Here is a 26,021-nt window from a genome sequence, read left to right as displayed (position 1 = left end):
AGGATGCTTTTGTAATCATGGGTAATTTTAATCTACATATATATTGGGCAAACCATATTTGCAATAATACTGTGGCAGATGAATTCCTAGACAGCGCAAGATTAATTTTTAGAACAGTCCATTTTGGAATCAATTTAGCTGCAGAGATTAACTAATAATCTTGTCGTGAGAGGTGCTTTAGGACAAAGTGACCACAATGCGGTAGAACTCTTCACTGGGATAGAAAGAGAACTAGACCATTCTAAACTCAAGTCCTAAATATAAAGTAAGAAAACTATGAAGGTATGAAAAGGGTGAATTAGCTGTAATAAGCTGGTTAACTTGTGGCCCAACAATGATTGAGAAAGTAAATTAAGGATAGAGAAATCATCTAAACTTGCTTGAAAAAGTAGCAAGCCTGAGGACTTTTAGTTTAGAATTCAGCAGTGGAGCAATAGGGAGATTAAAAGGGAAAAAATAGAGTATGAGGGCAAATTTGTAAGGAACTTAAAACAGACTGTAAAAGCTTCAAAACAGTTTGTAAAAAGAAAATGATTACTGCAGGCAAATTTAGGCCCCTTACAATCTGAAACAGGAGAACTGATAATGAAGAACAAGGAAATTGGAGAGCAATTAATTAATTGAAGACACAAAAACTTCCTAGAAGTGCTACATTTTGGTAAGGAGGAATTTAAGTTTCATTAGTTTAAATTTAATTAGTATCAGTGAGAAAAACAAAAACTACAGAAATTAAAGGGACTGAAAGCTGATACATCCCACTCCATTACCAGTGCTGACTATGAAAATAGTGGTAATGTTGGTCATCATCTTCCAAACTTCTATAGATTTTTGAACATACCCAGCAGCTTGGAGGGTGGCAAATGTAAATCTATTGTTTTAAAAAAGGGAGGGAGAGAGAAAACTGGGAATTACAGACTGGTCAAACTAATATCAGGCGTAGGGAAAATCCTGAAATCTATTATAATGGCTATGATAACAGGACTCTTAAATAAAACAAAGGTATTACACAAAGTCAACATGGATTTATGAAGGGGAACTTGTTTTTTTTGAGAACAAAACTAATATTATAGGTGAAGGAGAACCAGTGGATGAAGTATATTTGGATTTTCAGAAAGCTTTTGATAAAGTCTGTCATAAGAGGTTATTGTGCAAAATCAAAACACGTGAGATTGGTGTAATATACTGGCATGGATTGAGAATTGGTTAGACAGACCACAGAGAGAATGAATACATGGGTAATTTTAGGAATTGGGTACTACAGGAATCAGAACATGGACCCCAGCTATTCACAACGTATAATCAATGATTTGAATAAGGGAATAAAGTGTAAACTTTCCAAGTTTGCTGAGAACACAAAGCTAGGTGGGAGAGTGAGTGGTGAATAGAACATGAAGAGGCTTCAGAGTTATAATTTGAGGTAGAAAAAACATGGCACATGCAGTATTATATGAATTAATGTGATGTTGTCCACTTCAATGGAAAAAAAAACAGAACTGCAGACTACATTTTCTCTCACACCAATCTTTGAGACATGCATTTAACTCTTTAGTCTTGCTGACCCTATGCCAATTTGCTCATGGCTCAGGCAATAATCTGGAGACAATTGCCTTTTTGGTTCTCATTTTTAATTTAGTCCCTGGCTGCTCTTATTCCCTTCAGCAGAACGTCTTTCTTCTTTCTACCTAAATTTTTGGTATCTACTTGGACCAGGACAACGGGAACTTCCAAGTTCCTCTGCAGCCCTGATGAGATATCCTGAACTCGAACACCAGGCAGGCAACAGGATTCAGGATTCTTAATTCTGGTCACAGAGAACAGTGTCTACTCCCCCAAATATGCTCTGATTATTCCTACATTTCTCTATTCTCCCCCACTTGAATTGCTCCCTCTACCACAGTTTGCTCATCCTCTCTACAGCCCCCACTCTCATCCACTTAGACAAGCTTGAGGGCTGAGATTCCTTCAGCACTACCTCTTGGATCCATCTACTTGCCTCACTAGCAGTGACACCCTCCTGTCCCTGATCACCGAATGAATTTGAGGTAGTTAATGCAAGGGGTGCGACTGTGTCCTGAAACATATCATTCAGGTGACTCTCCTCCTGCCTGATGTATTGCAGTATTCGAAGCTCAGAGTCCAGCTCATTAATTCTGAGCCAGAGTTCCTTAAGCAACCAACACTTGCTATAGATGTGGGCACTATGAGGCAATGTGGGGACTTCAGCTTTCACATCATGCAGTTACAGCACATTGCTTGGCCTGGCATCTCTATTTTAAATACTTAGTTCTTAATTTGAATTTTAAAAGAAAACAATTGTACTGGTCTTTTAGCTTGTAGCCTGTGAATATTTCCCCAATTTACCTTCAATCTGAAAGTAACCTATAATAGAAAGTCAAATTAATACCTGTCACCACCAATGAACTTACAGTTTACCAGTGATGTCACTCTTTTGTGCTGGGCCTTTGGTCCGGGTTTCAGTTTATTCTGTTTTTAAAAAATCTTACAAACTAGGAGCCAAAAATAGCAAACAGAAAGCACCTCTTCCCCTCTGCACTGAATCCCCATATTGCCTCCAAATTCCCCAAACTATATAAACACTCAGGCTGTGTCTCATTCTGAAGGATATCTCCTCTTTCTGATGCTGCAAAGCTTATTAAATGTCTTACTGGCTTTATACAATCAGTAATTTTACACATTGGGAAAATCACAGATTCAATCGTCAATCTGTATTGTATTTACAAATTTGCGTGTAAACTACAGCGGCCTACTTGATGCATCAAAAATAATTGACCAACAGAATTTTATATCCTGCATAATCTACTCATGCTAAACACACACTCCAGTTTTATCAAAATAGATATGGGGTTAAAATGGTCATGACAGTATCTGCTGTAATAACTCTGCTGAGTTCCATTATTCTAGTAATGCAAAGTTCTGTACTTACTGGCTGCTTTGATAAAGCTGTGTTGTAATTGGAATGTCATCAGTGGAGCTGGGAGAACCCTAAAAGAAAAATGAAATGTCATAATGCTAATAAAAACTAGTGTATTTGATTTTACAATTAATTCACATACAAGTGCAATAGCATAGACATTATATTATGAAGTTAGTAATCAAGAGGCCATTTGAGACTCTGTATTCAACGAAAAGAGCTGAAAATGAAAAAAAGCTAAAAGTCAACCTGAACTTTTCTGAATGGCAATCTATCAACCCTTACCCTTCTGGTCTGCATGTGATTTCAGACTAACGTAAATGACACTTGACATTCCTTTGAAGTATACTACAAAAACTAGGTAATTGAATCTTAGAATGATAAGGCACAGAAGGAGGCCATTAAGCCCATAAGGCTGTCAGTTATACCAAACTGCTACAAAAATTGTTCAAGAATGCAGTTTATCACCTGTTTCTCAGGATGACTAGATGTGGTCTGCAGTACCAACATCCAGTGATGAACTTCAAAACATGTTAAAAAACTGGCAAGACTTTTCATTAGGCTGTAAATATCAATGAAACCAATACAAATAGTGCCAGATGCTCAAATCTGAATGTTACAGCAGAAATGATTATACATTTGGGGGCAGCACAGTGGCTCACTGGTTAGCACTGCTGCCTCACAGCACCAGGGGCCCAGGTTCAATTCCCCCTCAGGCAACTGTCTGTGTGGAGTTGGCACATTCTCCCAGTGTCTGCACAGGTTTCCTCCAGGACCTCCAGTTTCCTCCCATTGTCCAAAGACGTGCAGGCTAGGCAGATTGGCCATGCTAAATTGCTGTAGTGTTCAGGGATGTGTAGGCTACGTGGGTTCGGGGAATGGGTCTGGGTGGGATGCTCTGAGGGTCGGTGTGGACTTGTTGGGCCAAAGGGCCTGTTTCAACACTGCAGGGATTCTATGGATCGATGGATTATCCTAAATCGCCTTTCCTTTCACTTTATGGAACCAGTTCAAGGTGCCAGTACAGCAAATTATTTATAAGTTCCACCTTCAGAATGCAAGAATAAAGGGTATTAAGGACAACTATTTCATGGAATCTCCAAATTTAGTCCCGACTGGGGTTCAAAGGCTGGTGATTTCATGCAACAGTTTTCCTAGCTGAACCCTTCAATTTCACATCAATTATAGAACAACTTACGTGAAAATATTTGGGTCCTTAATTCCAATACTAAACAGAGGTGCAGGCTTTCACATGTTAGTTGTCTAATGGAACAAAGTTTTGATCATGCAGTAGCATGAAATGTAATTGCTCTGTTCTCAAGACTGATAAAGCCCCTGAAATTGTCAACCTTGATCTTAATTTTCACTTAGCTTCAACCCTAAATAACTTTCTTAGACAGATATTGAATGCTCAGATTATCAAGAACTTGCTCTGTTTCTTTTATTCGCCACATAGATGCATCGGAACCATGACAAATGGATTAACCCATAGGAGGGGGTCATCTTCGCAGTGGCCATAGTTCGAAGATGGTGTAAACAAATTGAGGAGAAACAGATACACTAGCAAGACCAGGACCTATACCAACTTTCAATGACTGCTCTGCAGTCTCCACATGCAGCAGTCACAGTTGAAGGTCCTTTCAGGATTTGGAGGCAGTACGGGAGACCTGCAGTCAATTGTCCACAATGCTATTTTCTGCAGATGAACAAAGCGCATTGTTTTCACAGATTGTGACTGCGAATATTCCAGTATACCATCACAGAACTATCATCTGCTGGAACAGGACTTGCGACCTGAAGAGGTCAATGGCTTGATATTGCCAAGTCAATAAGAACATACCTCTGCAGTTCTTAATCTAGTTTAGTGGATTCTTCTACTTCTATCTGAGAGAACATACAGAATTTTGGTCTTCCAAAAAGGTGGCACTGATGTTGCTGCACTGAAGTATCAGTTTAAATTTTACATTGAAGTCTTCTGGTTGAAGAAGTAGGGCATTAACACAAATCCTCTAACTCAGATGCGAGAGTGTGATCGCTGTGCCAAGTCATTTTTCAGAATGAGATATTGTAAAGATTTCTAAATTGTGTGCGAAAAGATCTAAAAGCAGGATCTCATGAACAATTTTTTTTTATTTTTGGTGTCTGTTCACAGCACAGCAGTAAAGCAGCTATATGGAATCTTAATTTAATGTTACCAAAATTGAGAAAGAATTAAACACCATCCCATTTATACATTTAAACATGAGGTTTCCACAATGACTCTCTATTAGCAGTGTCACAAGTTTGTCAGATCGTTGACTGTTTCTTCTAAGTTTGTACACTGCAATCACACCATTGGCCACAGTGCTTCCCTTAGATCAAAATCCACTTTTTACCTCAGTTACAATAATCCGAGATTATCTTACTTAGATGAATCAGGATGATCCCAAAATCACTCTGAGCACAATGACAGAAAAAGAAAATGGCATATTAGTCCACAATCAGAATGGTCTGCCTTACATTTGTACAATGACAAAATTTGTGTGAAATATAGTTATTAAAGGATACCAGGCAGGAGAAAGGTTTCATCAGCAGATGCAAGTAGCTGCACGCAGCAAGAATCTTGTAAGACAAATTTAAAAGTTTCAGAGCTGCTAATTTTTAAGCATACTATATTGGTTTGAAGTTAAGAGTTATGATTTTGCCTTAGCTGTCTTTTAAAAACATTTCTGCTACCAAACCAATTAACAGGGCAGCTGCTTGTGAGATCTGGGTTTGACTTAAATGACCTATAGATGCTTAAGAGTCTCGTCTTAAGTTATTGTGTCGATTTAAATGCAACAAATGCAATTTGATATCTGTGTATCAGTTTTAAAAGAATAGTAAAAAGATAAAATTAGCAGTTTGAACTGAGTATGACACCTATCTTCAAATGAGAAACATGCAGTTTGAAAAGGTTTTAGTTTATTGGCCAATTATCAAACTAAAACCATAGAACAAGTGTCTATATTTTTAAAAGGGCATATTACTAGAAAAAAAAATCCTTAATTGCTTAGCATCCCTTGTGAAGTCAGAAAAATAGTTTTCTGATAACTGGTGTTATTTGCCAAAAGATACAATACTGGGCTGAATGCTCCCATTTTCTAGCGGTATATTTTCAAGTGAGATTCATGGCAGCTGATCCGCAATCATCCTTGGAGACCTCTCTCTTGTAGTAATCCACTCCTCACCTCATTATTTACACACTGGTCTCCTCAGCACCAGACTCATGGGATACGTGCTCACTACTGCTTCACAGCACTGTCACCATACTAGAATCCCAACTTCACAGCACTTCAGATGCTTCCAACTAGGAAATGCTCTTTACACTGTGATCCTGCATCATTTTCCCAAAGGGAATGGACCAGAAAGATACGCTAGCTTCTTGGTTTGCCAACAAGGACTTGGAGGTGCTGGTGGACAGTGTGGTGGAAAGGCAGGCAGAGCTCTGTTTTTTGTGCTACGGGCAAAGGAGGCTACTGCACTTAGCCAGCATGGAAAGAAACAGTAGCTTGGATCAGCACTACGTCCTGGGTTAAGCAGCATATCCAGAAGTGTAGGAAGAAGATTAATGATCTTCAGTGGTCAATAAAGGTAAATGACACCATCTTCTTTCTGCTATCTCACACTCATAAGGCCAGCACTTACTCTAACTCTGCCATTGCACACAACTCTCACTATTGTATGCAGCATGTCCACTCAATGGCTCTCCACCTGAACCTCCCAAACTACTAACTTTTTCCACCCTCTGTCACTTCCTACTCAATCACTGGGGATATTTCACCATTTTGCTCACCCCTGCATCACTATTAAAGGATCCTCTGACCATTTCTATCAATCTCAACCCTCCTTTTGTCTCAGAGATAATAAGAACTGCCCATGCTGGAGTCAAAGATAACAAGTGTGGAATTGGAGGAACACAACAGGCCAGGCAGCATCAGAGGAGCAGGAAAGTTGACATTGCGGGTCAGGACCCTTCACAAGATGCGCTCCCTCCTTTTGTCTCACTGTGGGAAAAACAATGTCTCACAATTAATTTAATATCTCAAAGACAAGTAGGATGGTACGGTGGACACAAAGCTGCTAACACCATTTAAGGAAAAGATGTTGGATTTGACTAAAGAAAAGCATGACTAGTCATGAGGGAATACAGAAATGTCCAAGAGCAACCAACCCAATAAGATTCATTGCGCTGTGCTGCTCTCCTATTTACCACTGATGCTAACTCATTCTTAGTCTCTAGAAGCCTTTATCCCTCTTACACAACCAATTCTCTCTCCTCTTATGCAGTCACTTATGACACCAACAAACCTCTTCCAAAAGGCTCTCAGCTTCTCTCAGACTCTCGGCAAAATGCCAGAGACTCTCATCTCTACCTCGGAGAAAATCGCACACAGCCCTCAGAGAATGCAGGGACTAGCAAGGCTCTTACCTGCAGTTTCAACTCTGCCTCAAACTATCACCTTAATGGGTTATTTTCTAGATTAGACTCGGAAGCACAATCTGATGAAAACATCACTAACATTGCCACAGGTCAGAAAGGAAGAAACACAAGTATCTGACACTTGAGGACTAAGTGTCATTGAATATATTTAAGACTAAGGTAGATAAAACTCCTGTTAGTCAGACAAATCAAGGGTCAACAGGTGTAGATAGGACCCAGCTCCTGCACGGATTGCTCAGCAGCTCCCCAAATAGCCTGTTGACAATTCTCAGATTCGCTGAGGAAGGGTCACCAGACCCGAAACATTAACTCTGTTTTTTTCCTTCACAGATGCTGCCAGACCTGTTGAGCTTTTCCAGCAACTTTGTTCTTGTCTCAGATTCACTGAACTTGACTCACAGCAGTGACTACGGCTTAGTCCCTGGACTCTGATAGGATCTAATTCTTAAGTTTCGTGGCCAAGCCCATAGACTAGAATTGATTCAATCTATTGACTGAGTGTAATGGTACCCTGACTGACCACAGACCCCCTTAAACTTTTTAAGGATTAGTCCCCTTTGATGTTCAGACATGGCCATTTCATTGTTACATGTGCAGTGTGCTTGCCATATACATTAATGGTGCATGTGGCACACATGACATTGATGTAGCATGGTGCTAAACACCGACACGTCCACCCACTTGACTGTTCAGTGCTTAAAATCTTGACAAGCTATCTGCCTCTACCTAAAAGAAGAGAAAAAGACAATTCAAGCTGGAGGTTAACAGCCTGCAACTTAGCACTGAATAATCTATGTACTGAGAAACATTGCAAGTCATCGAGACAGGCTAGCAGCCTTCAAGCAATGGAGAGATGAAGCGAAGTACCATAAAACACATGGTCTGTAGATGCACGAGATGGGAGTGTGTCCCTGTAGGCAAAGCAACTTTACAAAAGCACACGAGTCCAGGGTATCCACAGGCTCAAAGGTGAAGTCCCAAAGAACTCAAGTGGTGTGTGAGCTCGCCCAAGAGCAGAGAAAATTATCTGTTGAGGATAGTGGTGCAAGGCTTAAACATTTTCTTTTTGTTTGTCCTGGTGGGTCTGGTATATGAATATATGGCACTTTAGGCAAACACATAAATAATCCATGTTATGAGTTTGAATGATTATCTTAAATCAGAGGGTTTCAAAACTGAGATGAATTCAATTATTATTTAGGAAAGGCATTGGAGAAATCAGGTGGAAAGGTGAATAAATGGAGCGAAGAGAAACGTCAGCCATGATCTACTTATGACTCAAGTAGTTGAACGATCTAGTCCAGTCACTATATTCGTTGAACAATCTCTCAACTTTCAATAGCTGAAGAATTAAGTGGTGGTGGTTTGCAATAACTCTGCTGCAATGCCAAGTCCCTTTTATGTCAGTTAAAGAGTGCTGTTATATTTGGAGAACTTTTGATTTGGTTCCTGGGAAATTGTGGCTTCAAAAAGCATTTATTACTGAAAATCTATTGATGAGTTAGTGGAAATGTTCCACCTAATGTTCTAGTAGTTGTGCTAGGCTTCAGAACTGGAGAAAACAGCACAAGAATTGTTTGTTCCATACAAAATTCACTGCACGATAGAAGGTGTTCCTTTGAGACATGCTGGGTTGCATATAACTGGATATCTTTCATTTCATTATAACTACTACTTTAATTTCTCTGAACTGAACCCACAATTTTTATGCAAATGTTTGTGTAGTGCTTTTGTTTTTACAACAGACTGGTCATTCATATAGTACAGGAAGTACCATTCTTCTCATCAACAGAGTTAAACTCTGGATTGTGTTTCAAAGTAGTCCTGATAAAGATGATCAATATGGTCTGTGTTTTCCATTCTACCTCCATTGATATTTATTGTCAACTTGTTATTAACTGCCAATGTAATTATCTCAGAAAATTCTTCACACAAAGTTTCAGTTAACACTTACGCAGCTTTTACAACGTTAGTGACATTTTTACAATGGTGAGTAATGCCCAGGTACAGTTTAGAGCTGATTCAGATCAACATTTCATCATTGAAGATATGACAACAATTTGACATTATCAACCCTTTTCTTATTTTTAAACTAGTTAAGTATTCTGCCCATTTCTGCAACAATTTGAAATTATCCTTATGTAAATATACTTTGTCTGTTGATACCCGCTCATCATTTTTATTTCATAGAACATTCAGCATTGGATTATTTTGCTGGGGATAACTGCAAGTTTGAAATAAATAAATGGACACTGGCCAATTAGTTGCCATAGAGATTTTCTCGTTGCTCAGTAATTCATGATTCATAGAATGGATGAATTCCAGATGGTCATCTTGCAATAAAGAGCTGTTTTTCACTCATCTGCCAGGGCATAGTTGTGACTCAGCTAACAATCAGTAATTGGAAATATAAGCAATTAAAAAAGGCAATTAAAATTCAATCTGCAAGGTTCCCAACATACACTGGACTAGCAGCAAACTAATACAATTTAATACCAGCACTACAGGTCTGCTTCCATTGTGAAGTGCCCCAAAGTCCATCAGAGTTTTAGATCAGCTGAACAATACAACACTTATTGTTCTCATTCCCGTTGCTACTCAGTCACACCAGTTTTTCCAAATAATACATAACTTATTTTTCTAATCAGAACAAAATAGGTTCACACCAAGGCAGTGTTCAAGCTTCTGTCGTTGTGAGATATATTAAATGGCATGATAAAAATGCAAGTTGCCATGATCTTCAGGAGCACTCTGAAATTATACTGCAGTTTAATAACTACAGAAGGCTAAGATTATTATACAAAAGAATTCTGTGCATGAAAACAGCAGGAACTTTCCCATTTACAATCCAATGGCTACGTGTGGACGCCAGACCTGCAAATCTATCCATCAAATCTTCGATAAATCAATTCTAATTGTACATGTTGTTGTCTGTCCTTTAAATTACAAACTATACTTTGAGCTGATCCCTCATTAGCAGTTAATCAAAACTTCAAGACCTTATAATGTTAGCAACTTGAAAGACATACAAGTTAATGAAAAGTAGAAATTAATCTTCAGCTGTGGTAAGAAAGGCTAGACAACACAAACCCCTTCAGTAGGAGGGGAAAAGGTTGATTAAAATAAGTGTTGGTCAATCTGTCATAAATCACTTCATGTTAATAAATGTAGTATGGCAACAACGTAAAAATACAAAGTACAACACTGGCTGAAATGGAAAATTTTACAGAGTTAGGCAAGATAGATGAGGAAAATTATCAATATGTACTGTAGTGCTGTTCCTGAAACCAATTGTTCAAACATTCCCAGTTCTGAAGTTTTAGATGTGCACTGTCATTATATGGACTGAAGTCAAGCCATGAAAGACCATTTCCAGGAAATATTCCACACTAACTGCAGTAAAAAAAAAATTAACATTCCATCCAAATGCATTAAAATGTAATTGTACAAAATCCCAATTTAAATGAAAATGAACTACTTTCAGAATCCATAAAGCTTTATTATTGTAGGCGGTTCTCATATATTCTTGGTTTTTAAAATCATCTTCCAGTAAGCAAAATATATTAGTAATATAAAACTGTATCATTTAGATATGCCACAATTTCTACATAGTACTCAAAACCTCTAAATAGATTTAAATAGCCAATGATTCTCATTCAAGATGCATAATTATTGTATTTGTTTGTCCAGGAAACCAACACCCAAAACATAGATAACTTGCTCAACAAAAATAATCTATTTTTAAACCACCATGAACATTTCACAGCTGTTTGCAATAAAGTAACTGAATTCCATGTGACAGCAATGCAATTATATCAACATTTTAAAGTCATTCACAGCCCAAAAACTTGCAATGCAGATGTAAAGTTTCTACAAAAATTCAATGCAAGGGTAGAAAGCTTATATCAGCCAGTTGTTTTGCAAGTCAAGCATATGGCATATGTTTTAACATAATGCAATTGGTTTGTACATGCAAGTAGCTTCAAAGTATGCTATACATAACATGGTTCACAAATTGAAATTCATGAAAGGAAATTTGTTAATAAAAGTGGTGCCGATGAATAAAGGTAAAGTCGCCATGGCCTTACCAGACCATTTGACTGTTGTCTTATTAGAGATTGGTGGTGGTTTAACCAGAGGTTCACCAAGCAGAAGGGGGAGAGGAAGAATTTAGAAATTGATGATCAATTTCACTTTTGAATGTGGATTATAAAATTCTGTCTTAAGGTCATCACTAACAGGGTCTGGTCTGCTCTGGGATCCGTGGTTCACCCCCACCAAACTCGTGCTGTACCAGGTAGGAAGATCTCAGAGAGCCTTGTGCTCCTTAGGGATACATTGGCTACGTGCTTGACAGCAGGGTGGACACCTACCTCACCAGTCTGGACCATGAGAAGGCCTTTTGCAAGATATCGCAAACCAAGCTGAGGGATGGGCTCTCCAAAATGAGTTTAGTGGAGGGAATTTGCAATTGAATCTGACTGCTCTACAACAATAACATTAGTGCAGACTTAATCAATGGGCAGGAATCAGAAAGCTTCCTGGTCAGATCTGGAGTCAGACAAACTGCCTTTCCTGCTTTGTTTGTGTTGTATAGAGTCTTCGCCAGACGATCAAGAAGGATGTGAGCCTGAGAGAGGTGACTATTCGAGACAGCAGAGGTCTGAAGGTCAAAGCCTCCCTGTACATGGATGTCACCATTTTCTGCTCCAATCTACTGTCAGCGTGCAGATTGATGAGTAACTTTGACCAGTTCAAACTGGCCTTGGGAGCCAAGGGAAATCAAGGCAAGAGTGAGGCCATGTTCTCTGGGAACTGGGATGACTGATCCTTTAGCACTTTCACTGTCAGGTCAGCTTATCTGGAAGTGCTGGGTATGTGGTTCAGAGAGGACAGGGCTTGCGTCAAAACCTGGGAAGAGCATTTCCCCAAGGTGAGGCAAAAACTGGGCAGATGGGAGCACTGCTCCTTCTCCATTGTAGGTAAAACCTTGTTCATCAGGTGTGAGGTACTCTTGGCGTTTCGTTATGTGGCATAGCTCAAGCCGATTCCCAGACCTGGTCTGGATAAGGTTGGTGGGGAGGGGGGGGTGAGAGACAAGGCATATCCAACACTGCCCTCAACCTGATGGCTATCTTGTATGAGGCTGTATCAAGCTGCGCATAGACCCTCAATATGCAAACATCAACTGTCACTATGGACTGGAATTCCACCTATCCCTGGTGTTATTAAGGGAGGGTCTGGCCTCATTGCTGCAAAATACTCCAAGTAGTTGAACCGTTCCATTTCATCTGTGCCCGATGGAAAAATTTATAAAAGAAAACACCTTTGATCACAAGTCCACTCAGTGATCAGCACATAACATCCTCGAGAACCTGTGAGAAAAGGAGAGGTTGGATCCCATTGAGCTGTTCCCTGAGCAGACTGTCAAAGTCATTTGGCAGAATGCCTCATTGCCAGAACCTTCCAAAAAGAACCAAGATGGAGCTGGCTGCTGGTGAGATCCTTCACATAAGCCCCAGACTCTCTCTGCCACCACACGCTGCCCTTGAACTGGCTGCAGAAGGGATAAAGAGACTGTCACACATCTCCTTTGAGGATGTGCCAATTCAAAGGTGTGGAGAGAGGTGCAGTGGTTTTTGTTGAGGTTTGTCCTGAGCAGCTCTGAAATGCAAGACTCTGTGCTCTGTTTTCAGTTCCCAGGGATACTCACCGAGACAATAATTGTCTGTGCCTGGAAGATCCATCAACTCAATGAAAGATGCTGGTCTGCCAAGAACTTGGTCTTCCAGTGCAAAGAGTTGATTTTGACCAAGTGTTGCAAACTGGCACAATCCAAGATCCAAGACCATGACCATGACCATGTGCTGAGGTACACACTAAAACTTGGGGGAGCTGCCACCAAGAGACATTGAGAAACGATCACTTTCTGAAGTTTTTTTGCCAAAATATGAGGGTCTGTTCAGTTATCAGACCCTCCCTTTGCCTCAAATAGTAAATAGTGTGGTGTATGTGTAGGAAATGCCTTTTTTTAAATACCTCTAAAGTTTATTCTTTATATACAAGGACTGTACAGACTGCTTTAGTATCTGTGTATGTACATAATTGTTTTAATGAACTAAACTACATTTTTGCAATAAAAAATACTTTGAGGTCACCACACCTCAGGCGAGGGGAGAGGCTGAAAAGGAGAATCCTTTCTGGTAATGACAGCCAGTGCAGGAATTAAACACACGCTGTTGGCAACACTTTGCACCACAAAACAGCTTTCCAGCCAACTGATCTAAACTAACCTCCACCTTTGAATTTAGTTCATTGCCTGATGAATAACTTGCACTTCTACCTCCTAAATGGGATCTAAACCACCAAGTCTGAATGAATGGTGAAATATCTATGCCAAATATAAAAGACCCAGAGATCATAAAATTGTTTAAATGCTCAGGTAATTAGAAGTTGATAAAACGTTAAATTGAGCAATACACTCATTTAGTTTTCAAAATTCTACAAAAGTCCCTGGCCACATTCTTAGTATCTTGCAATGCAAAGAAGAAAATCCTGTGTATTTTCTAAAGCTAAGCATTATAAAGAGAAACAACTTTTTCTTAAAATATGAAAAAAGGCAACTGCAGAGCAAAAGATTGTTTGAAAATTTAAAATAGACATCTAAGTGCTACATACAGTAACTACATACAGTGATTCCCAATCAAAAAGACAAACCATTGTTTGCACACTTGTACTCTATTTGCAGCAAATTAAGAACATAAGCAATAGGAGTATGAGTAGGCCATCTGGCCCCTCCACCATTCAATAAGATCATGGCTGATCCTTTTGTGGACTCAGCTCCACCTATCTGCCGGCTCACCACAAGCCTTAATTGCTTTACTGTTCAAACGTCTATCTTTGCCTTAAAAACATTCAGCAAGGTGGCCTCAATGGCTTCATGGGGCAGGGAATTCCAAAGATTCACAATCTTTGGGTGAAGAAGTTCCTCGTTAACTCAGTTCTAAATCTGTCCCCCCGACCTTATTTTGAGAATGCCCTCTAGTTCTCGTTGCACCCATCAGTGAAAACAAACTCCCTGCTCTATCTTATCTATTCCCTTCATAATTTTATATGTTCCTGTATGATCCCCCCTCATTCTTCTAAATTCCAATGAGTATAGTCCCATTCAACTCATTCAATCCTCATAAGCCAACCCTCTCAACTCCAAAATCAACCAAGTGAACCTCCTCTGCATGCCTTCCTGTGCAAGTACATCATTTCTGAAGTAAAAAGACCAAAACTTATACATAGTATTCTAGGTGTGGCCTCACCAGCACCCTATACAGCTGCAGCATAACATCCCTATTTTTAAACTCTATCCCTCTAGCAATGAAGGACAATATTCCATTTGCCTTCTTAAGTAGCTGCTGGACCTGCAAACCAACTTTTTTTTGATTAATGCACAAGGATATCCAGGTCCCTCTGTACAGCAGCATACTGCAATTTTTCACCATTTAAATAATCGTTCACTTTGCTGTTATTCCTACTAAAATAGATGACCTCACACTTACCAACATTGTAATCCATCTGCCAGACCCTTGCCCACTCACGTAATCTATGTCCCTCTGCAAACTTTCAGTGCCCTCTGCACACTTTGGTCTACCACTCATCTTGACGTCATCTGCAAACTTTGACATACTACACTTGGTCCCCAACTCCAAATCATCAATGTAAATTGTGCACAATTGCGGTCCCAAAACTAATCTCTGAGACATATCAGTAGCCACTGATTGCCAACCAGAAAAACATCCACTTATCCCCACTATTTGCTTTCTGTTACTTAACCAATCCTCTATCTATGCTAATACTTTACCCATAATGTGCACCTTTGTCTTATGCAGCAGTTTGTCGAATGCATTCTGGAAATCCAAATACACCACATCTACCAGATCCTCATTGCCCACCGCTCATAATGTCCTCAAAGAATTCCAGTAAATTAGTTAAACATAACCTGCCTTTCACGAACTCATGCTGCTTCTGCCTGATGGGACAATTTCTATTCAGATGTCTCACTATTTCTTCCTCGATGATAGATTCAAGCGTTTTCCCCACTACAGAAGTTAAGCTAATGGGTCTACAGTTATCCACCTTCTGTCTACCTCCTTTTTTAAACAGTGGCATCACATTTGCTGTTTTCCAATCTGCTGGAATTGCCAGAGTCCAGCGAATTTTGCTAATTGCAACAAGCGCATTTGCTATTTTCCCTGCCATCTCTTTCAGTACCCTAGGATACATTCCATCAGGGCCAGGAGATTTGTCTACCTTTAGCCCCATTAGCTTGCCCAGCACTCCCTCTTTAATGATAAATACTGTTTCTAAGTCCTCACCTGCCATATAGCCTTGTTGTCATGAATTATTGGCATGTTATTTGCATCTTCCACTGTGAAGACCGACACAAAAATAGTAATAGTTAAAACCTATAATAAATATTTTCAACTCCCATAGTAAGTCTCTTCACTCCTCCCAGGAAAGGGCTTCAAGTTGTGAAAACTAGTTTCAGATCCTTTGAGTCGGAATGAAGTCCAACCACACATTTGATAAATTGTTAACATAATTTAAGACTATTTTCCACTTGAAGATCTTACCTCAGATAATGTTTAAGTGTGCTGGTAATAGTCTTTATCTCCCATTCAGTTGAAGTCTCCAAATCTACATCAACTGATCCTGTTAAATGCAAGAACCACAATAATTGTTACAAAAGCAGATTTTATACCAATTAAGATGACTTTCTGGTAAGTTTGAACCTTTGCCCTTGCAATTTTGTTCAATGCCTTCTCACTGCTGGTACGTTGGTTGAACCCATCGATACTGTAATTTCAATGGTTTCCTTGAACTTACAGGCTACGATTTTACTACCAAAATAATGTTGGTGCTACTATTATTGAAACATAAATGGTAAAGCAACTTTCAACAAAAGTCCAATGCATAGCAAAATGCCCATGTTCAAAAGCTGTTGTCTGAGTTGTACTGATCTGCCATCAGCTTTGTAAAAGGATGTTGTTATGTCTCACCGGGGTGAGGCACTCAAAATCAATCCCACTATTCCCAGAATCATTTCAAAAGTTAAAGATTTTAAAAGTACACAGAATTTCCCAATTTACCTCTCCTTTAAACCCAGGCTGTCAGGAAGCAAGGACCAGGTTTCTGTCGTTAATAAGAGTGACCATCTATCACAAATAAGTAGATCCCAGCTACAGATAAACAATTATGAACCATACACATGTAGCATTACTAATTAAAACCCTAACCCCTTCTAAACTCTCCCCTAAACATATACAGACAGACAAGAAAAAACATGGGTGTGATGGACAGAGGGTAAGACTGTCAAGCCAGTTCAACAGTCCCTGTTCATAGTGTTCACTGCAAAGGTCTTTTTGCTTTGTCAGGATATGTTGCTCCTTAAATCTTCTCCAGGTACTTTCACTTGTTTGAAGAAGGTACAGGATGGTGAGTTAATACTTAAATGGATTACTTATCAAGAGACCCAGTTTACGGTAACTGTTGAAGGAAAAATAAACTGGCTTTCTTCAGGGTTCAGTTTTTTTTTCACTGCAGAGAGAAGAAACATTTCATGTCCTTGCAGACATCCAACAGTTTCTCCCAAACATTCACACACATAAGACGTTCAGTTACTTGAAAGACAATCACATAGTTGTTGCCAGTCAGAAGGCGTTTGTCATCAATAACTAGCTACTTGTAGGAAGATTAACTGGCAACTTGTTGCCAGCCAAAGCTCCGTTCATACACATCCCTCGACTCCAGCTCATCTAACTCTTTAAACCATTAATTCTCGGCAAATTTAAATATATCAAATATAAAACTTTACAATTTTATTATTCCTTTGTCTTTTTAATTTAATTTTTCTTTCTCTCTCTACTTCTCTATGAGATTTCCTTCTCTATCAATCTTGGTTATTTCACATCTTTCAATCTGATTTATCTATTCTTATCAACTAATTAATCTGTGTATTCTGTTCACTCAAATCCCAGATGCCCTGTATTCCTCACAATGATGGTATCAATTTGCATTTCTAGCAGTTTGCCATCAAGACACTGAAGCCTTACACATGCAAAAGTAGGTCTAACTAATAACAAAATTTGCTATTAGATACTAAGCTACAGTAAAACTTTGGGCCATTGTTGCAATTCTACAATCTCTTATTAGATTTTGAGCTTTTCTTCACCACCATCCCTAATATTTAACTTCTTTGAAAAATTTGCTTGCATCATCTTTGTTAAATGCCTTCATGATTTTGAAAATTAATTTAGCGCAAAAGCATCATGCTTTAAACAAAACTACATTAACCTTTACTTGCAACTTCAATTCTGAATATTCAGAACTTAATTAGATCTAGTGTCTTTCCATTCATATTTTGTCATTTCTTCCTTTGTGATTAATTGGCACAGTAAAGTGGATATTCACCAACTTCTCTATCAGAAGCAGCTATTAAGCCGTTGTGAGTATTACATCAATTCTTAAATGAGCTAGATATTCTGGACTAGAATCAACAAATGCCCTCAATAAGTAAGGACAGCTGGAACAACATATATGTTAGCTCACCACTAATTAAGCAACTGCTCCTCCCTAATGTTCAAACCTTCAAAGTGGAAGTTTTTGGTAAAGCCAATAAAAATTTTGAAATATAGAAAAGAGCCCTTGAATAGTTTGGAAGTTCAAAAGAGAGTGGGTGAATTCTTGTTCTCCCAAACAGGGCAAGTTTGGGAGATGTCTCCAAACATTTGGAGACTATCAAGCAGGGCTTATCTAGCAGACATGCAGATTGGTTCCATGTCCTGAGATAGCACACTGTGCTTTAGACACATCCACCAAGATGTTACAGCCACGCTATTAAAGGCTACCAAACAGGCTCATCATCTAATCATTTTCGGCAGTTACTCCTCCCGCATTAGAAGCCCAATATGAGGCCTTCCAGCACAGTGATTGGGAGATGCCTAGCTGAAGATGGAAACTGTGAGGAAGAAGGCCACGTTTTCTCATTGTTTAAAATAAAAACAATTGCCTAGCTATGATTCTGGACAGGAGTCACAAATCTATGGAGTCAATGTAAATGTTTGAAAGGTACAAGGATAAGGTCTGGTTAAGTATCATTAATGGGGGCTTTGTAAATCCATAACACTTTAAACATGAATTAACAGTTTAAGCTGTCAGAGTTTCTCAACAGAAAACACTCTCTAATACACTGCTTTAATTGACAAGCCAACTGATGTATCACAGAAACACACTGTCCAGGCCAACATGTGTTGCTTAGAGTCATAAAGATGTACAGCATGGAAACAGACCCTTTGGTCCAACTTGTCCATGCCAACCAGATATCATAAATCAATCTAGCCCCGTTTGCCAGCATTTGGCCCATATCCCTCTAAACCCATCTTATTCATATACCCACCCAGATGCTTTTTTAAATCTCGTAATAGTACCAGCCTCCACCACTTCCTCTGTCAGCTCATTCCATTCACACACCGACCTCAGTGTAAATCTTTCTCCTCTCACCTTCAACCTATGCCCTCTAGCTTTGGACTCCCCTGTACTGGGGAACAGACCTTGACTATTCACCCAATCCATGCCCCTCACAATTTTATAAACATCTACAAGGTCACCTCTCGGCCTCTGACCCTTCAGGGAAAATAGCCCCCACCTTTCAGCCTCTCCCTGTAACTCAAACCCTCCAGCCTTGGCAATATCCTTGTAAATCTTTTCTGAACCCTTTCAAGTTTAACAACATTTTTCCTATAGCAGTGAGATCAGAACTGAATGCAGCATTCCAAAAATGGCCCAACCAACGTCCTGTACAGTCGCAACATGACCTCATAACTCCCTTACTCATGCACTGACCAATAAAGGCAAGCGTATCAAATGCCTCCTTCACTACCCTAACTACTTGCGGCTTCACTTTCAAGGAACTATGAACCTGCACTCCAAGATCTCTTTGTTAGGCAACACTCCCCAGGACTTACCATTAAGTGTATAAGTCCTGCCCTGATTTGCCCTATCCTGGGAAAAACACCTTGATTATTCACCCTCTCCATGCCCCTCGTAATCTTATAAATTTCTATAAGGTCACCCCCAGCCTCCGCTTGCATTACCAACTGGAAATTCCACTTGACAGGGGAGCAAAACCTTAATAGGTCCTACAATTATCCATAACTGGCAACAACAATAATTATGTACCACCTGAACTGACAAGTTCTCATTGAGAATGACTCAGGCTTAGGATTAGGATCATCACAATAAACTGGCATGGATTCTGGCAGCGCCAATTTGTAAACTTGACTATCTCCAATCCCAACTGCACACTAATTGAATAATCCCAGCCTTGGTTTCATATTATCAAGGTCACTGTTACTTCCCAATTTTGCAGCCATGAAATTTAGTTATGGCCTTTCATTTCTTTGGATTTCCTTTCTTTTTTATTTTTTCAATTATTTCAGTACCCTCATGCTTCACCATCAGATTCACTATTTGCATGCTCTTTTAATGCTTATTTTTTAGTGCAATAAAAAAACCTTTATAAAAAATAGCAATTTCCTCTGAAGCTGTTTATATATCTGAAGCAACTTAACCATGTCAACTCTTATTGAATTACTAACTTTCCTTCCCCATTTTCTTTTAAAGTGGTCTTCATAACTGACAAAATTCTAGAACTTTAACCAAGAGTCAGATATGCATGCAGTAAGGACAGTTCCAAAGACCTTTCAAATAATGGGTTACTCTTGAGGTGGAAGATCCACACTAATTTGTGACAGATCCTATTTTTGGTATGGAGTGGGTGAGTATAGCAAAAGCCACACCGAAAACCGAAACTTAGCTAGGCCATATGAAATAAAAGTAGAGTTTAAATGAACCTTATGTTTGCTGCTCCAAGAGCCATAACCTGCAGTGTGGGAGTCATAAATTTATAGAGTAGATCTAAACACTTAAGGATAAATGAAGTCTATTTAAGTGTCAATAGTGAGGGTTTTTAAACCCCCAATCCTTTAAACAAGAAAGAAAAATGTGAACCTGCCAGAGTTTTAAAAATATACCTCTGATGGCTTGCTTCAATTGACATGCCATCTGGCACATTACAGAACAAATACAGCACAGAAGGAGGTGATTTATTCCATAATGTCTATACCAGCTCTCCAAAAAAGGATCTCACTCAGTTTTCTTCTCCTGTCTTCTCCCTGCAATCCTGCAAACTGCTCCTTTTCAAATATTTTTGAACCTAATTCTCTTTTGAATGCTTGGATTGAACTTGATTCCACCACTCTCTGGCAGTGTATTCCAACCCTAACCAATCATTATATTAAAAAAAATGATTACTTGGGTGTCACTTTTGCTCCTTTTACTCACTATTAGATTACCATTTTCAATGTATTAAGACAAAATGTTACCATAAGGAGAAAAAAAAAGCAATCTAAAATGCTGCCTGACTACAATTGGTTCATGGAAAATTGTTTGTCATTATGCAAATTAATGAATGAAATCCTGGCATCTAGTTTGCAGATCATGCCCACAATAGAAACTATATGCCACGAAGTATTGCTGAGTTTGTTTAGGAAATTTTCCCATGAACACAAATTAACAAAAGTCCTGTTTTGACACCATAGAAGTCACAAACTGATACTCGGGAACATAACTGGAGCTAGGCAATGCACCAGATGAATTTATCATTTCACATATAAAGATGTGCACAAAAAGAGAAGAGAATCAAACACAGTACTTACCCATTAATAAACCTAATAGCTTCTGTACTCTGGAGTTAACACCAGCTATTCGATATAGGCCCTGTTCATTTAAACCTGTTTTTAATGTAGAGAAAAATCTGTTAACACATCAAGTTGAATTTCTAATGTTTTTCTGAGGTGGCTTTTTTTAATATATGCTTACATCTTAATGACTGAACAAATAAAAGAGAGAGAAATTGGAGCACGAGAGAAAACTAAGATTAAAAATGAAAACACAAATACATAAATTATAAATTCCTTCTACAAGAATATAAAAGAAGAAAGAGTAGCTGAAGTGAGGGTTAGTCATTTACAGGATTGTCATTTCCTTGCTTCTCATGCCTTTACAATGAGAAACACGGAAGTGGCAGAGACTTCAAATTTTTGTGCCAGAGGGCATAATCTCAGATTAAGGGGCTGCACATTTAAAACAGAGATGAGAAGGATTTTTTTCTCTCACAGAGGGTGTGGAATTCCACACCTCAGAGGGCTGTCAAAGCTGGGTTATTAAGCATATTCAAGGCTGAGATAGATGGACTTTTCATCAGTAAGGAAATCAAGGGTTACAGGAAAAAAGCAAGAAAGCAGAGTTAAGGATTATCAGACAAAAAAAACTATAGTTTCATTCAATGGCAGTGCAGACTCAGTGGGCTGAAGGGCCTATCTCTGTTTCCATGTCTTGTGGGCTATGATCTAATTTATGTATTTATTAGATAGATATAAATATTCATGACCTGATAGATACAGAGGCATGAGTGTAAGGTGACCAAGGCTTGGAATTGAAAAATGAAGAGCTTTTGATTTTGAAAATAAGTGAGGAAAAGGTGAGATAGCCCTGGAAATTATTGCTATCGTTAGTATATTAATGACAGATGACCTCAATTTGAAAGACCAAGATGCAGAAAGTAGGATATGAGAGAAAGTGAACAAGTAATAAAAACATGGTGAGAGTTTCTTCTAGTCTTTAAATAAGAAAAATTAACTAAACACTCTAGAGAATGTGCGCAGCTGGAGAACTAATACCGGAACTAAAGGAAATGGTGAAAGTATTGAACCAGATATTTTTGTGTCTGTCTTCGTTACCAAAGATACTCGATTATCAAAAGAAAGGGAAGGAACAACTTAAAACAATTTTTGTCATGAGAGGAAAGTTGCAGGAAAAATGCTTGGACCTAAAGGCAACAAGACCTAATGGCCCGCATCCTAGACTCCAAAAAGGAGTAGCTACAGAGATAGCTGATGCACTGGTTATAATCTTCCAAAATTTCTTAGAATCTGGAGGGTTCCCAGCAGATTGGCAAACAGCACATGTAACACCTTTATTCAGGAGAAAGATAGAAAGCAGTAAATGATACATCAGTTAGCCTATCGCCTATCATTTGTCATAGGAAACTGCTAGAATCCATTAAGGAGGTCACAGTAGGATACCTTAAAAATCACATTATGATCATGCAGAATAACAGAGTTTTAGAACAGGAAAACTGTGTTCAACTAATTCAATAGTTATTCGACAAAGTAGCATGCAAGGTACCTGCAGATGTAGTATGTTAGACTTCCAAAAGACACTTTATAAAGTTCCACAAAGGTTACTACACAAAATCAGAGTATCATGATGTAGCGGTGTAACATATTACCAGGGAAAATGGATTGGTTAACTCACAGGAAGCAAGGAGTCGGGATGTTTCCTATTAGCAAGTTGTGGATTGGATTTCCACAGGAATCAGTGTTAGAGCCTCAACTATCAACAATCTATACCAATGACTTGGACTATGGTAGCTAAATTTGCTGATCACACCAAAATTGATACAACAGGAAAGATAAGGCAAGGTAATGCATCGCTAAGGTGTGTAGATATGTTGTGTGTGGGGGTAATACTGTGAGAGATTGAGCATTGTTAGAAAATGTGAACTTGCCCACCTTGGTGGCAAAAGTAGAAAAATCTGCTTCTCCCACCTCACTGACCAATCCCCACCACTGCCTACCTGCACTCACCTCTCACCATCCCACTGACTTTCCCCAGCCCCACCCCCCTCTATTTATTTCAGAGCTCTCTTCCTCCTCTCCCATTTCTGAAGAAGGGTCCCGACCGGAAACATCAGCTTTCCTGCTCCTCTGATGCTGTCTGGCCTGCTGTGCTCCTCCAGCTCCACACTGTTATACCTACTACTTAAATGGGGCAAGATTGTAGAATTTGGTGGTACAGAGGTATCTGAGCATCCCAGCACATAAATTGTAAAGAGTTACCTTGCAAAGTCTTACCGTGAAGTGTGGTAAGTGATTAGAAGGGTAAATAGATTGTTGCTGTTTATTGCACAGGGAATGGAATATGAAAGGAAGAATGTTTTATGCTGCCGTGCAGGGCCTTGGCGGGACCACATCTCCAGTATTGTGTACAGTCTTGGTTTCTTTATTTGGAAAAAGATGTAAGTGAACTAGAAACAATTCAGAGAAGATTCATTCTTTTATTTCCTGGGATGAAATGGTTGTCTTATGAAAAAGGTTGTGTCTGTTTAGTGCAGTGAGAGGTAATCTTGTTGAAAATGTAAGATCCTGGGTGTGGATAGGGTGGATGCCAACAAGATACTTCTAGTGTGAGATTTATAGCTAGATGTAGAAGGTACAGTTTAAACTAAGGGACCCTCACACTTAAGACAGAGATAGTAAGGATTTTTTCCCCACTCATTAATCTTCAGAAGTCTTTTCCAAGAAAACCAAGGAAGCTGGGCCATTGAATTTATCCAAACTGAATTTACAAAATTTTGACTGCCAAAGGAATTAAGGGTTATGTGAGGCAGGCAGGCAAGTCAAGGCCACAGTCAGATCAGCAATAATCTTGCTGAATGGCAAAGGAAGCTTGATGGGCAAAATGGTCTACTCCTGTTCCTGTTTATGATCTTTTATACTTGTGCTCCAGAACATGTAGCTGTGTGCTTATATGTGCACACATGAATGTAAATGTGGAAATACTTTGTGAGCGCGTTTTCATATGCAGATTTACAGAGCTACGCTGCAAAATATTTCAGAGATTTTATTTTGCATAATGCACTGCTAAGAATTCATCAAAAAGAAAATACTACAAACTATCAAACATAGCTGAAGTCACAATGAGCACAAGATCATACTAAAACTATTCTTTTGCTGGGATTATGAAGTATTTCATGCAATTTTTGAAAATGATCAAACCCAACAAGCACCAAAAATAGTCCTATATAATGGCCAAGGTATCCGACAATTAAATAGTCACTGCACCAGCACAGACTAGAGTTCACATCAAGACCATGTGGAAATCCCAACACAACTGACTGCAGGGGAACTGTACAGGAAACTGAAAATTCCAACAGGTAGCTCTCTGGCATCTGGGACCCTCCAGAAAGAACCCATAAAGTCAGAAAATTTGAAGGGGTCCAACTCACTTAAGCTCAACTGTTATACAGGTAATTTTAGAGGAATTAAAAACCTACTCTAACCCCTGGGTAACTATTAAACTGAACTGTCGACTCACCACTTATCTGCCAACATACGCCTCTGACTCCTGACACGTCCATCACACCCTTCCCACTGGATCTGATACTCCTGCTACCCGATATGACATTCCACCATTCATGATCCTATCCTGTAAACCCACATCAAAATCGACCCAACAGACACCCCAAACTGATAGCTAACTTGACACCCACCCTAAGAACTACCCTAAGCACTCGCCCACTTACCTAGCATCCTATTCACTCTCAACTATCCAGCATTTTATGTCCCTCTCATTCCTATCCTCCTGAAACCATTGCCCCACCCACCTCCTATCCTACCCCCTCATTTACCTTACATACTGACCTTTTTAGAGTTGCTTTCAAAGTACCTGCTGGAAATTTAAACTTCAGGACATAGCACTCAATGCTGTAAGGAGGTGCAGTTTCGACAATGATCTACACTGCTGGATCCAAGGATTTCTGGGTTGGTTTGTGACAGGAAGTTCATTTCCAGAATTCTCCAACGTAGATGTCAACAACAGATAAATAAGGTTTTTTTAAAAGTGGGACAGGGTTTCCTGATTAGAATTTCTGGGCTTTAGTTAACAAAAATGTTATGGTCCTCGATTTACACACTAAGTTCAGTAAAGGGAAATTGGAGACAAAAGATTTTGAACATATTTGTCTTGCAATTTGATGAGTTGATTTATAGGTTTGGTTGACTTCCTCATCAAAATAGTTAGTTATGGTCACTTTTATTCATTTCAGACATTCAAAGATGATGCCAGACTAGTGAGGAAACAAAACAAGACTTTATGAATAGGAACCTTGTACTAACAACGTTTTCAATGTAAGACTGACGTAAATAAAAATTGAGCTACCTCTTTCTTCAACAGCACGAATACATTTCTTCACTAAATCAAATCCAACTTTGTCCAGTTGGGCAGCTGAAAATCAAAAACAAACCATTAATCTCATGAGAATTTGAGCTTTAGTAAAGACATTTAAAATAAAATTGACAGGTAGATAAACAAGACTGAGGGTCTGTCCGTTTCACTTGGAAGATATGGTAGCATATTCCCAATATTCTATGCAGATGTGGTAGGTAACAAGTCAATAAAAACTCCCTGGATTCCTTCTTCTCTTCATATTCATCAGTTTTATTCATCAAGGAACTACATGTGTCTTCTGCTTTTACTTACAAAAATTAAAATGTTGCATTAAATGTTAGTCAATTTCATTGCCACTTTTCAGCTCAGCTGAAAATCCAGGAGCGCACTTTTTCTAAGAACTAGTCTGTTTCATCTGAGTTCAGTTTACTTCTTCTCCCCAGACACAGGATCATCAGCAAAGTTAAGCACCTTGCTCTCTGAGCTTGACCAAGCTCTCAGTAA

The 26,021-nt window shown here is 39.0% G+C and overlaps 1 protein-coding gene across 1 annotated transcript in view; it reads right to left on the bottom strand.

The window, feature by feature from the left end:
* LOC109915511 (rho GTPase-activating protein 26-like) overlaps positions 1–26,021 on the bottom strand; it is a 113,538-nt gene that overhangs the window by 49,222 nt on the left and 38,295 nt on the right. The window contains exons 8-11 of the mRNA XM_048603979.1: positions 25,509–25,574; positions 21,164–21,238; positions 16,022–16,100; positions 2,945–3,003 (exon numbers count right to left, since the gene is read on the bottom strand). Of these exons, the coding sequence (XP_048459936.1) occupies positions 2,945–3,003; positions 16,022–16,100; positions 21,164–21,238; positions 25,509–25,574 (279 nt within the window). The remainder of the gene's footprint in view (positions 1–2,944; positions 3,004–16,021; positions 16,101–21,163; positions 21,239–25,508; positions 25,575–26,021) is intronic.

The sequence above is a fragment of the Rhincodon typus genome, chromosome 12, assembly GCF_021869965.1.
Source record: "Rhincodon typus isolate 14 chromosome 12, sRhiTyp1.1, whole genome shotgun sequence".
NCBI lineage: Eukaryota > Metazoa > Chordata > Chondrichthyes > Orectolobiformes > Rhincodontidae > Rhincodon > Rhincodon typus.
The sequence above is the reverse complement of the archived record's forward strand: the minus strand, read 5'-3'. Positions and strand labels throughout refer to the sequence as shown.